This window comes from Xyrauchen texanus, chromosome 17 (assembly GCF_025860055.1).
Source record: "Xyrauchen texanus isolate HMW12.3.18 chromosome 17, RBS_HiC_50CHRs, whole genome shotgun sequence".
Taxonomy (NCBI): domain Eukaryota; kingdom Metazoa; phylum Chordata; class Actinopteri; order Cypriniformes; family Catostomidae; genus Xyrauchen; species Xyrauchen texanus.
The window spans coordinates 13,071,654-13,086,243 of NC_068292.1; the positions used below are offsets into that span (position 1 = coordinate 13,071,654).

The 14,590-nt window shown below is 38.5% G+C and overlaps 1 protein-coding gene across 4 annotated transcripts in view; it reads right to left on the reverse strand.

Moving 5' to 3' along the window:
- LOC127657903 (F-actin-uncapping protein LRRC16A-like) overlaps positions 1 to 13,075 on the reverse strand; it is a 150,917-nt gene extending 137,842 nt beyond the window's left edge. For all 4 annotated transcript variants that reach the window (XM_052146877.1, XM_052146879.1, XM_052146878.1 and 1 more), the window contains exons 1-2: positions 12,687 to 13,075; positions 4,809 to 4,906 (exon numbers count right to left, since the gene is read on the reverse strand). In XM_052146877.1, the coding sequence (XP_052002837.1) occupies positions 4,809 to 4,906; positions 12,687 to 12,726 (138 nt within the window). In that variant the 5' untranslated portion in view covers positions 12,727 to 13,075. The remainder of the gene's footprint in view (positions 1 to 4,808; positions 4,907 to 12,686) is intronic.
- Between the last annotated feature and the right edge of the window lie 1,515 nt (positions 13,076 to 14,590).

The window sequence follows — 14,590 nt, forward strand, 5'->3', positions numbered from 1 at the left end:
TTTTGCTCATATGGAAAGAAAATGGTACTTAAGTGGCATTTAACTGATCACAATCAGGATATTAATAATGTGAAAATTTACTTTTACAATTTGAAAAGATTATATAGTCTTAAACTACTTCAAAGAATTCTCATCAAAGAATTCTCATCAAAAAATCTTCCACACAGCAATGACAGCTTTGCAGAGTCTTGACATTCTAGCTGTCAGTTTGTCCAGATACTCAGGTGACATTTCACCCCACACTTCCTGTAGCACTTGCCATAGATGTGTCTGTCTTGTCGGGCACTTCTCACACACCTTACAGTCTAGCTGATCCCACAAAAGCTCAATGGGGTTAAGATCCATAACACTCTTTTCCAAAAGTGGCCTAATTCACATACATTTTTGACCTAATATTAACCTTAAGACATGCCAGTCTATTGCATACTGTGGCAACTCAAAAACAAACACCAAGACAATGTTAAGCTTAATTAAACAAACCAAACTGTTTTCAACTATGTTTGATATAATGGCAAGTGAATTTCTAGAACCAAATTAGCAATTCAGCATGATTACTCAAGGATAAAGTGTTGGAGTGAATGCTGCTAGAAATGGGGCCTGACTAGATTGATCAAAAATGACTTTTTCAAATAGTGTTAGTGCTGTTTTTTACATCAGTAATGTCCTGACTATACTTTGAGATCAGTTGAATGCCACTTTGGTGAAATAAAGTAGCAATTTCCTACCGAAACAGCAAAATATGTACATTATTACAAACGTTTGGCTGCCAGTGTGTGTGTGTGTGTGTGTGTGTGTGTGTGTGTGTGTGTCTATCTATCTATCTATCTATCTATCTATCTATCTATATATATATATATATATATATATATATATATCATAAATACAACCCCCAACTAAACAGATACCCAAAGTTACATATAAATAAACTAACTTGATACTGGCACCAAAGCCAACAATTTTTCGGTTTGCAGATCTCTAGCACTTTTAGGCCACACATCCTTAAATGTTCACATCCAATTACTCAAAGATAACTAGGTTCATGGTACATTTCTTTCATAGTCTTTGAGCATCAGTCTGAATATGAGAATCTGAGAGGGCATTAGAACCCTAAGCATCACATGAGCTCTGTCACAGTACTGTAATCTCTGCTGTCATGATAAAGCAAGCCACGAGGAACAGTTTCAACACCCACACAGTGATGTGGACTTTAACAGTAAGATCATACACGCACAGTTCAGCCCTCCTCTTTCACCTGGCTTCTGTTCAACAGTTGAGCACTATGAGGGTCCTGATGGCCCCAGTATGCAATATTTATAATTCAGTAAGTGAGATTCAAAATATCTGACTGCCAACAATCAAAGTCATATAATAAATAGTGCTTCTAATCTGTAGGTTGCATTGGACAATATGACAAGCAGTGTAAACAATGAGCAGTTTACATGGCCAGGTCAGTCGCTGTGAAAACCATGCCCTGTTTGCCATGAGGAACCTGGTATTGAATGGGTTCACACAGATGGCCACATTCCCACTTCCCCTGCTATTATTCAACCTTCAGCAGATGTCCATAGCCCAACAAAAGGTCTAAAATTTTTCATTGAAAACTACAAGATCCACACCATTCTATTATGGATGACGCAATTTGACACTGGTGAACCAACAACCATTTATGACACAAGGTGCATTAGACCCAGTTAAAACTAGGCCTGTCACAATAATTAAATAATCATCTGACCACAATAGCGGGACAGCCTTAATAGTAATAATAAATGGTTTAGGTATATTTCACTTTTTGTTATAATAATTGTAAACATGTATTAAATTGTATTTTTATAATGGATTTTCATAGTTAAATATAGGAAGTCTTGGTCTGGCACAAGGCAGAAAGTGTAAAATCTGAACATAAAAAGGCATTTGAAAACAAATAATGATTTGAAAGTTTTCAAAAAAAATGAAAAAATCTAAATCTGTTTTTTTTTAATAAAAATCAACCTATAGGACAAGATAAACAAACACTAATACACTATACAGTACACTGCTTAGGATTGAATTTCCAGCCAAAATAATTATACTGCAAAATAAACTCAAATGCAAAACTACTCATACTGTGATATAAGATTTAGATCATGCCGCCCACCCTTACCTAGGGAAACCACATTTAAGAATATAGTTATTTCAAGGTGTATCAAGCAAGGCTGAGAGAATTTCAACAGATGGGATCCAATTAAAAGCCTATGTGATATGCTTATTTCTCCTAGAGTTGGGTTTGTTGTTGGCCGGTAGCCCTGCTCTCTCTGAGACACCAGCTAATGAATACGGGTCTAAGCAGCTCAGGTGAGCAGTTGCCAACTAGACTGAGGAATTGCAGAGCTGGCTCAAAGCCACACAGGACATATACACACAGGGACCGTGCAGGGCTTAAATTGTACGAACACACCAACGGTTTTACAACACACACACACACACACACACACACACACACACACACACACACACACACACACACACACACACACACACACACACACACACACACACACACACACACACACACACACACACACACACACACACACACACACACACACACACCTTTTATTCGACAAGGCAAGCCAGAACTTGAGTCTAAGAGGGAGAAAGCCAGTGCCTGAGGGCACAGCGCTGTTTGAATGCTTTACTGTATGACTGTCTGATTGTTTGAAGTGCCCCCCCCCACACACACACACACACACAATTTCTCTCTCTACACACAAGAAATGAAGTCCAGAACTATCAATCCTTGTACAAAGGTCTTAATTTCAGTCTATCTCCCACTGTTCCTGCCGGTCTCCTGGGAAGCAGTCCTCTGATTTGATATTATTAAACCACTTTTTTGCATTCTTCCATTCCCTCAGGCCATTGTTCTTCACACCTAGAGTTTCACTCAGTACATTTACATGCACTCTTAAAAGTTCAGTTTCAGTCAGAATTAATCAATAATTTGTCTTTTTAGAACATCATGTAAATATTTTTTCGGACTATCTGGAGTTTTTTTTGACGTTTCAATCAGGCATTGAAACTATTTTTTTGTAATTTACAAAAGGTAAATACCTGTTAAGTACTTTCGAAACATGCAAAGACAGAATATTCATTTTGAATGAGAAAAATAAGCCTTCTAATCTCCTACATATTTTTGGGTCTTTGGTGGAGGATCGTAAAAGTTGGCTTCACTGTTTGTTTGTACTTTATGTCACTTCCCTCAGAACGATTATCTCCCTCCTGAGCCAGCAAATCCTCAAAATAGTCATTTAACTTCACAGTTATTTAAAAACAGTAAGGTGGCAGCTTTTCATCTGGAATCACCACAGAATTCCCAGTTAACTCCAGGGAAATTCCAGCATTGGCTCATTCTCTCATGGGCCTCTTTCTCTCTCGCTCTCTTAATCTTATACTATGTTTCTCCAGATCAACTCTTTCATATTTTCACCAGAAAATATGTTTTACTGTTTCATACATATCTGTTGTGCTTAACCAACACAAGTCCTAATGTGAAATAGTCTTGTGTGTGTGTGTGTGTGTGTGTGTGTGTGTGTGTGTGTGTCTGCTTACTGTTAAATCACTAGTCAGAATAAGACACACTCAGAGAAAAGATATCTGTGGTTACAGTTGCTCTAATAAACAAGGTTTACTGTTGGTCAGGTGACTGATCTGATTTGACACTGTAATTTCAAGTGTCTGATCATGATCTGAGTGAAACTGAAATCCATAAAACAACTTAATATGACAGCACCATATGTTTATAAAAAACGGTGTTCAAAAAGGCATCAAGAATTCAATGTTTTGTTTTACTGGAAACAAATTAATCTAATTTCAAAATCAAATGTAGAACAGACGTGTATGACACCACAGAAGAAAAAATCCACCAAAATATTCTACAGCAAAAGGGAAAGAAAGAAGGCAGGCAGAAAGGAAGGCAAGAAGGGAGCAAGGAGTAAGGAAGGCATAAAGACAGAAAAGAATGAAGGCAAGAAGGAAAGAAGGGAGGAAGGCAGGAAGGAAAGAAGGATGGCAAGAAAGGAGGAAAGAAGGCAAGATCAAAGGAAAGCAGAACAAAAGGATGGCAGAAAGAAAGGAAGGAGGGCAAGATTAAAGGAAAGCAGACTGAAAGGAGGGCAGGGAAGAAGGAAGGCAAGAAGGGATGAAGTCAAAAAGAAAGACAGAAAAGAAGAAAGGCAAGGAGGAAGGAAAGGAGGTTGGCAAGAAGGGAGGAAGGCAGTAAGGAAGGATCAAAAGAAGAAGGCAAAATCAAAGGAAAGCAAAAATGAAGGAAACATAGTTGGCAAGATCGAAGAAAAACAGAAAAGAATGCAGAAAGGAAGGAAGGCAAAAGTGAAGGAAAGCAAAAAGTAAGGAAACATGGTTTGCAAGATCGAAGAAAAAAAAAGGAAAGCAGAAAAAAGGAGGGAAGAAATGCAGGAAGGAAAGAAAGAGGGAGGGAAGGAAGGAAAGAAAGGAAGGATGGCAAAAAGGCAGAAAGACAGACATGAAGAAAGGCAGGAAGAAAGGAAAGCAGAAAGAAAGGAAGGCAGGCAGGAAAAAAGTCAGAAAGGAAGTAAAGAAGGTTTGGCGTGAAGACAGGAAGGAATGAAGGCAAGCAGGAAGGCAGGCAAGAAGGGAAGAAGGCAGTAATAAAGGAAGGCAGTAAAGAAGTCAGGAAGGATGGCAGGAAGCAAGGCAAGAAGTCAAGAAGGAAGGAAGGTTCAGCAGGAAGGGAGGAAAGCATGAAGGCAGAAAGGAAGGCAAGAAGGAAGGTAGAGGATGGAATTACTTACCAGGATTCTGTTCTCCACCTTGTCTCCTTTGATCTCCAGTTTAACTCTCTTCTTAACCACCAGTTTGATCTTCCTCCCCACAGCATCCTTAACACTCTCTGAGGGAAGAGTAGATTAGAATTATAGGTGAGTGAACATATTAAGGGTAGTTCAAATGCTCTTATATCTGAACTTCAGCAAAAATAAGCACATAGATGTAGTTGCTGCTTATAAACTGACCCTCGGCTGCAGCACTTCTGGGTTCATTTGGCACAGCAGAAAAGAAATGCTGTCAAAGGCCGCTTAACTGAAACGGAGTGCTGATTGTGGGGTTGAAACACCCGGTTACTAAACTATTAATGAGGATTTACGCTTTGTTTAATTTTCTTCAGGATTGGTGGATCAGGACAAACTCAAGATCAAGATTTGACATATGATATTTCACAGATCACCCTCATTGTTATCATGTCTGTTCTAATAAAACCCACTTACTCCAAAGATGCTTTTGGGAGATTTGAACCATTTACGAAGGTTTATGCAAACGGCTGTTTCTAATTTCCAAAGTGCAACCACTGTGACAGATCTGATGTGAAATGTGAGTAATAACGATCTTATTCCACCATGTAAGATCTAGCAGGACAAACGGGACCCAGACTCCACCACCGCAGCACAAAGGCTACCATGTGAGTAAAAATATTGAAATAGTTCTGAAATGTATGGATTTGTTAATGAAATGTAATATTATACTTTACAGTATGTGGACAGATAATTCAGCAGTAAAGACACATATTGCATATCTCAAGGTAGTTTTCATTTTTAAATGACGCATTCCTCAGGCTTTAGAAATGTTTAAAGGAATATTCCAGTTTCATTACAAGTTAAGCTCAAACAACAGCATTTGCAGCATAATGTTTATTATATTTATTATATCATCCCTCCTTTTCTTTTAAAAAAGCAAATATCTGTTGCAGTGAGACACCTACAATGGAAGAGAATGGGGCCAATCCGTAAACATTACAATAGTGTTTTCTTTTTAAAGGGGTCATGACATGGGTTTTTTTATTGTATTATTATGTTCCCTTAGGTGCAATTATAGTATTAATATATTTTGTTTTAAGAAAAACTTTTAAAATCTAGTGATTTATGACCTTTTCCCACCCTGTTTCTCATCCTCTGATTCAAACAGTCTGTTTTGGGGGCGTTTTCCATTTAAGACTTCAGTGTTAACGCTCACTGTTATGATTGGCTAACGTCAGTGCCTATGTATCAATTATTGACGCTCCCAGCCAGAACAATATGCAAGTAAACTAAGTAAAAACACTGTGATTATTCATAATGAATGAAATTGCGCTTTAAAAAGTAGTTTAAAGTTTAAAATAGATTACTTACAGTTTGCGTCGTCGTTGTTCCCAGAATAGTCGGCACGGACTTATCTTTGAGCAACAGTTTTCTGGCAAAGCCAGCATCATATTGAGATTTGTTCTCAAAACAGTCATCCTTAAAATGTACAGAACAAACGCTTAAGTTAACACTGCCGTGACTGGGACGTCCGCAAAAAATAAACTGCATCCATTTTTCCCTGACGTCTGGATCTTTCGGCAGCTTATTCAGAGGTTTTGTTTGACCACAGCCAGGAACAGCACATCTGTGTGGCATCGTAATTTTCCTGTGCACAAGTAGTCTCTGTCAGAGCTCACTGTCCATCGACTGAACACTTGTGAGGCGACGGCGATACTGAAATGAGTGTAGTTGTCTTGTGCTTAAAGCGTAGTTATCTTGTGCTGGAGGCGGTCATATGCAAACGCTGGTACGTCACTTCTAACCGTCACGTCACTTCTAACCATGAATCCAGAACGAGCTGTATTTTGAGCTTGATTAAATAAATGATTCGTTTAGAATGGGGAGGACGTCTTAAAATATTAAACTTGCAGGACGTTTTAATGATACAAAGACCTCTTATATACCAAAAGATCAAGGCAAATTTGGTTTCTCATGTCATGACCCCTTTAAACTATAGCCACAAGACATATAAACAATATGTGAGTTAACAAGATTTCTGTGTGATAAATTCACTTAATATTCTTTTCTGTGTAAAGTTATAGCCAATTTTACAACTATTTTACCATGATGACATAACACAGAAAAGACTAAAACAACTGTAAAAATGATGATGTAAACAATTTTACAGCTTTGATAATGCACAAGTTTTATCAGAAGAATTAATGCAAGTGCCTTCATGCAAGTATAATCTTCACATTTCTGCCTTTAAACCCTCTAAAAATTGGCCCCAATCACTTCCATTGTAAGTACCTCACTGTGACCTTGATTTTTGCTTTTTGTTTTTTAAGAAAAAGAGGGATGTGTCAAAAACTATTTTTGTGGTAATCAACATTAAGCCACGAGTGTTGTCAATTGAGCAAAACTTGTGTTGAACCCAGATTATTAATTTAAGCATGTGAAGATGTGTATTCATAAACTTGGTACTTGTCTGACACAATCATACAGGCCTACTGAACAAAGTTTAACTTGTTTTGTTAATAGTTCAGAAAGAACCAACAGAATACATATTTCTTCTCTCTAAGCCATAGACATCCATTTATAATAACTTATATTAATTTAACAAATAGATTATTATATTGCAGCACAGCCCATACTGACCATTGAAATCTGCTGCTCAAAAGAATCCATAAGCATGGTTGCCTGCAGTGTGACATCATAGTAATTTCATACAAACATTTTTTTTAATTTTATTTGCTGTTTTTCTCTTATACAATATGAACCAGAGCCCCAATACTTTTTTAGCAAAGAGATTGATGGGGGAGAAAAATCTGAATCACATTAATGTCATATCAAGCAGCAGTTCATAAGTCTGGCACAGTGTAGATAGTCCCCAGCAGTCATATTTACACACAAGTTTCACTTCTAATCGATTCTTCACACCCATACAGACTCTCCTCCAGCTTTGGAATAATGGGAAAAGAGGGTCATGTCTGCTGTCAAGGTGCAATTGTAATAGTGGCAACACTTTGGCATGAAGTCACTCTTCAAAAAGGGCATCACTTACTTAGTGAACAGTCTCTTAATGTATAAGTCGGTCAGTAAATTAAAACACATATGTAAGGGATAATCAAAAGTCAGACAGTCATTATTGCAAAATAAACCACGACAGGGTGATCAGGACCTCAACACATAGCACTGGGGTCCTGTATCACCCTGAAGGGATTTATTTTGCTATAATGACCGTTTATTCTCACTTATTATATGGGTACTTACTAAATAAATAATTAAATGGACATGAAATATTAATTTGAGTTAAAATTAAGTGTTTATGTCAGAAGAAAGAATGCATGGAGTCTCCAGAACCAGCTGATTTCTCCCTCCGGTTTGCGTCAGTGTTCTGGAAGTTGTGTATATTGTGAAAATTACCACCTGACTACTTATTATCCCACTTATTATATCACTAATGGCCAAATAAATAAATAAATGGACATTAAATATTTGAGTTGAAATTATTTCATAAGCTTGTAAATATCAGTCATACAAGAAATAGAAAAGATGATTCACAATACCTGGATGACTGAATAGAATATTCCAGAGAGCCACATAATAATGGGCAATAATGTCTGCCAAATTATAAGATCAAACATTTTATATATCCTCAAAATTGCATCCATTAGAGCACCATTCAAGTAGTCCATAAGACTTCTGCACTGCATTTAAGTCTTTAATAGCTTTGTGCAAGAATCAAGACAAAAATGTTAGCCTTTATTCACTGAAAATCTTCTCCGCCAACATATTTGATTTGAGAGCTGCAACAGAGTGGATATGCTGAAGATATTCAGTGAAAATCTTCAGTCTTATTGTCACAAAAAGCTTCATATGACTACAGAAGACCTGGTATATACAGTATTGTGTACAAGTCATATGGACTTCTTTTCAATTATGCTTTATCTAATTTTTTTTTTATTTTGTCCTCTTTGGAGCTCAAATTGTGTAAAGGTTCTTCAAAATTCACCTTATGTGTTCCATGGAAAAGAATAACAACATATGGGATTGGAATTATATGATGGCAAGTAAATTATGACAGCATTTTCATTTTTGGGTTGGGTGAACTATTCCTATAATAGAAGATACAACAAAACATGATGATAAATATAAAGTAGTTCTTAATGATGAGCACCACAGCGAGCCGCTCACAAGCACACATGAACGTATGAATTAGGAACACAAATTCCAAGCCACATACTCAAGACACACACACACACACACAAACACAGAATTCAGTTAACAACTATTGCTGCATGTTCTGTTCTATAAAAGAACAATGCCTCTTTTTTTTCTGGGAAAACTCAGCACGTACAACGATAGGCCAGAAAAACAATGAGGCCACTCTCTCTTGCTCATTTCAGAAGACAGTCTGCTGCTAATTACCCTATTGTTACACTAGGGCTACAACTAATGATTACTTTGATAATGGATTAGTCTAACGATGATTAGAATGATTCTTCTACTATTTGGCGATTACTGCAACGAATAATTGTTAACTCTTAACCAATTATTCAGCCTGACTTAAAAGGTGGTATTAAAGGTGCTTACTAACAATGACGACAAAATCATATTTTTAAAATAACTCTAAATTACATTCATTGAATTAAAGGGAAAAAAAAAATACTTTTTATTTATTTTATTTTTTTCTCCACAATTTGGAATGTCCAATTCCCAATGCGCTCCAAGTCCTCGTGATTGTGTAGTGACTCGCCTCAATCCGGGTGGCGGAGGATGAATCTCAGTTGCCTCCGTGTCTGAGACATCAATCCGCGCATCTTATCACGTGGCTTGTTGAGCCCGTTACCGTGGAGATGTAGCACGTGTGGAAGCTTCAAGCTGTTCTCCGCGGCATCCACGCACAACTCACCACACACCCACAGAGAGCAAGAACCACATTATAGCGACCATGAGGAGGTTACCCCATGTCACTCTACCTTCCCTAGCAACCAGGACAATTTGGTTGCTTAGGAGACCTGGCTGGAGTCACTCAGCTCGCCCTAGATTCGAACTCACGACTCCAGGTGTGGTAGTCAGCATCTTTACTCGCTGAGCAACCCAGGTCCCCCTAAAAATACTTTTTATTAAGTCAATTCAGTAAAAACAAATTTGCTGTTTCCAAAAATACTACCGTTATCAAGAGTTTTGTCTAGTTTTCCCATTTAAAATTGTTTAAAATCCTTAAATCCTCACGTTATAATCTAGCTGCAGCTTTGCGCGCCTGAGGGATGAGCATCCCCGCAACAGACCCTGTTACACAAGAGTTTGCATAGCTAATGAAGTCCCCTTTCTGGTTTTAATCCACCACATTGGTCTCCCTCTTCCTTTCAAGGCTAAGAGCATCGGTGTTGAGACCATGTCATGGCCAGCCTGTGGGGCATGGACAGAGGAACAGCCTGTACATGCTGTGCAACGTCTCCCCGGACTGTTTGTTCACTCAGCAGCATGAAACACACTGAAACATATTCATACACCCAGAAACAAGGCCATGTTGCCTACTGATCCCACACTGATGCCTACAGGTGAAAAGTATTTGCAGGGATTTACACATAGGATGCACTTCCATGTTTGTTTATGGTGGAAAATAATACCATAGGCTTTAACGCCAGTTCAGGGAAATAAATGAATACATTAATATGGACACCGGAATTGCGAGAAAGCTGCGTTGCAGTTTACATGCACCGTATAAGCGTTGTACATTTTACACCCATATACACACGGCTGTCAGCTTTCTTCAAAAAGTTTATTACAGTAAATTTACTGTGAAGAGATTTAGGCTATTAATTGATTAATTTATGACCAGATGTACACTAGCAGCCAAAAGTTTGGAATAATGTACAGATTTTGCTATTTCGGAAGGAAATTAGCACTTTAATTCGCCAAAGTGGCATTCAACTGATCACAAAGTATAGTCAGGACATTACTGATGTAAAAAACAGCACCATCACTGTTTGAAAAAAGATCATTTTTGATCTAATCTAGACAGACCCCATTTCCGCTTTCTATAGAAAATCGTCAGTCAATAATTGTTTTGAGGAATAAAGGCTATAGAGGGCCCATATGTACAACTAAACAAGAGGATAAGTACATCAGAGTCTCTAGTTTGAGGAATAGACACCTCACACGTCCTCAGCTGACAGCTTCATTGAATTCTACCCACTCAACACCAGTTTCATGTACAACAGTAAAGAGAAGACTCGGGGGTGCAGCCTTATGGGAAGAATTGCAAAGAAAAAGCCACTTTTGAAGCAAAAAACTAAAAGAAGAGGTTAGAGTGGGCAAAGAAACACAGACATTGCACAACAGATAAGTGGAAAAGAGTGTTATGGATCTTAACCCCATTGAGCTTTTGTGGGATCAGCTAGACTGTAAGGTGTGTGAGAAGTGCCCGATAAGACAGACACATCTATGTCAAGTGCTACAGGATGTGTGGGGTGAAATGTCACCTGAGTATCTGGACAAACTGACAGCTAGAATGTCAAGAATCTGCAAAGCTGTCATTGCTGCATGTGGAGGATTTTTTGAGGAGAATTCTTTGAAGTAGTTCTGAATTTTTTTTTCAAATTGTAATAGTCATTTTTCACGTTATTAATGTCCCGACTATACATCATGATCAGTTGAATGCCACTTTGGTGAATAAAACTACCCATTATTTTCCATAAGAGCAAAATATGTACATTATTCCAAACTTTTAGCTGCCAGTGTATATTTGAAATAGTTTGGGTAAATACAGTATCTAATATTACGAATGCATTTATTATTTATATATTTATTTATTTTTTCTGACCAGGTCGCTTGTTTCACTTGTGAGATCTGGCAAAACTGCAACTGGCTATTCACTCACCCTTAGCACAGAGTACTGTCATTTAGAAAAAGAACAATATGAATCATTCTTTTATTTCATTCTAACAGTTACCATTTGGAAAGAAGGCTGCGGATCATCTTAAACGGAAGCCAAAAATACTATTTCTGCTCTGAAATGAAAAACATTTTGTTTTCAGTGCTTGCCTGCATATGTCTTTTGATTGATAATGAACTGTGACATAAACTGCCAACTCCAAGTTATGAGAAAACGCATTCCAACGCTGTTTAGGCAATATGACTTGTCATCCAACACCAGTGCACACTGGAACTCAGATTCATGTTATACTCATTGCTGTATACATACTGTAGGCTAAGTAAACTTTACAGTCAGGGTAAAACACTGCACACTGGGTGATCAATACTGGGCTTTTAATAAACTGATTTAGGGATAGAGATATCTTCATTTGCAGTGATGGTTTCATATCTTTCCCACAATAACAGACAAATTCCCCATACAATAGCGGGTTTGTAGACAACCGTGATTGAACGCATGGCTGTTAGTTCTCTGTCTCGCTCTGGTTTCTCTGGGTAGGAACTGCTGTTTAAGAGACTGTAGTTATTTATATCTATTAATTATTATGCTGCAGCAGTGTACACATTACAGTACACAATTTTTTTTGAATAACATTCAACAATAGCGCACAAAAAGACTGTAACTGCCCTAATAGCATAAAGCACCATAAAGGCATGTCAATTACAATCACAATAACAACCCCTTAAACAAACACTAACGCAAATTAAACAGTAAATCCAACTGACATATAGGATTATACAGTTTGGTCATTTTGAATAATCGCTGTTTATTCTTATGTAAAGCGAAACGGTATTACAATCACAAAGCAAGACTGTAAACACTCCATCGCTGAATTTAAATCATAATAACTCACTGCTACAACACTTGGAATGCACGAGTCGATCATTCTGATTTATCGCGGGTCGTTTGTTTTTGTCACGCGATAATATACAGTGCAATTGAGGAGAAATCCTTACCAAGCAGTTCTTTCGGGACATCTGATATTGCCTCACTCATTTTGCGGTTTGATGTCCGGGATAATGTGTGCACGAAGCAAAATCCAGATAGTAAGAGACATAAAACATTAACAGCAGCGTGAAGCGGAATGATAGAGCCAGGTCCTCTTCTTCCCTGTTTGTTTGATATCAGGTGCAGCCTCGGACACTTTGGTTGTAATGTTTCCCTCCCCCTGTGATCTGGGTATAATGTCTCATCTCCCTCTCTAGAATAACTGGATCATCATAATGACTGATAAAATCACGCATGGAAAGACATCGAAGCGTAAAAATAGTGCAATCGCCTTATTGAAGGCATCTGCATTACTTGTCGGCTCACCTCGCGAGAATCTCAAGCCTTCGGTCAAGCCCCTTATCTTGGACAGTGACCGATTCAATTCGCCTGGATTTGCCCCTCCTATAGCGTTCGCTCCTTCTACATCCGCCCGAGCGTAAACCACGGAGCTCTCGCTGCAGGATGGGCGGATATTGGTGAGAGAGTGACATCTGCCGGAGTTAAAGGGATAGGTCAGCCAAAAAAAGAAAATGATCTCATCATTTAATCACCCTCATGCCATCCCAGATGTGTATGACTTTATTTCTTCGCCAGAACACAAATTATGATTTTTAGAAGAATTGATCAGCTCTTTTGGTCCAAATAATGCAATTGAATGGGTGCCAAAATGTTGATGCTCCAAAAAGCATATAAAGGTCTCATAAATGTAACCGTTTAAATAACTTCAGAAGTGATATGATAGGTGTGGGTGAGAAACAGATCAATTGAGTCATTTTTTGCAAGAAATCCTTCTCTCTACCAATAGGGGGCGATATGGATGAATATTGTGAATCACCAAAATCACAAGAAGAAGAATGAGAAAGTCAAAGTCAAAGTGGAGATTGACAGAGTGGAGAAGAGAATTTATAGTAAAGAAGGAGTTGAATATTGATCTGTTTCTCACCCACACCTATCATATCACTTCTGAAGACATTGATTTAAATACTGGAGTTATATGGAATACTTTTATGCTGAAATTTTGGCACCCATTCACTTGCATTATATGGACCAAAAGAGCTGATAAATTCTTCTAAAAATTCATCAGTTCAGCAGATGAAAGAGAGACATACACATCTGTAGTCATACACAAGTTCCTCCGAAGGTGGCTGGGAATCCTTCCAAGCTTCACTTCAGTAGGCCTATACATAAGATCAGGACAGCTCCAACTTCCTCTGTCATCCGTGGTGGAGGAATTCAAGGTGGAAAAGTGTAGAATGTTAATGACAGAGACTCCCAGGATGAACAAGTCAGACCTGCAGGCGTTACTACAAGATCAGGACGCAAGTGGGTAGCCGACACCTCTGTCACACAAGCTGAAAGTATGCTGAAGCTACGTGACATTATTGGAATGCCATGCACAGGGAGACAGGGCCTCAAAACTTCCAATTTCCAACAATGGGGGAAGACAGATACCAAGGAGAGAAGAGCTATGATCCAAGAGGAAGTACGGTACCTGGAGGAGGAAGGACGAAGATCAAGGAAAGTGGAGCTAGCATCCCATGAAGCCTGGACCAAATGGGACCTTCCCAAGAGGAAAATAACATGGGCGGATCTATGGAAACTGGAGCCTTTCCGCATATCCTTCCTGCTGCGATCGGTGTATGACACGCTCCCAACTCCAACAAACTTGCACAAGTGGGGTATGAGAGAGAACCCACTGTGCAAGCTTTGTGGGGAGAGGAGCACCTTGGCACGCATCTTGTCAGGGTGTAAAAAAGCACTTACCCAGGGAAGATACAGATGGTGCCATGATAAGGTGCTCATGATACTTGCTAACACCCTGGAGCAGGAGAAATGCAAGAAACAACAAACACACAGGAAACCAACACCA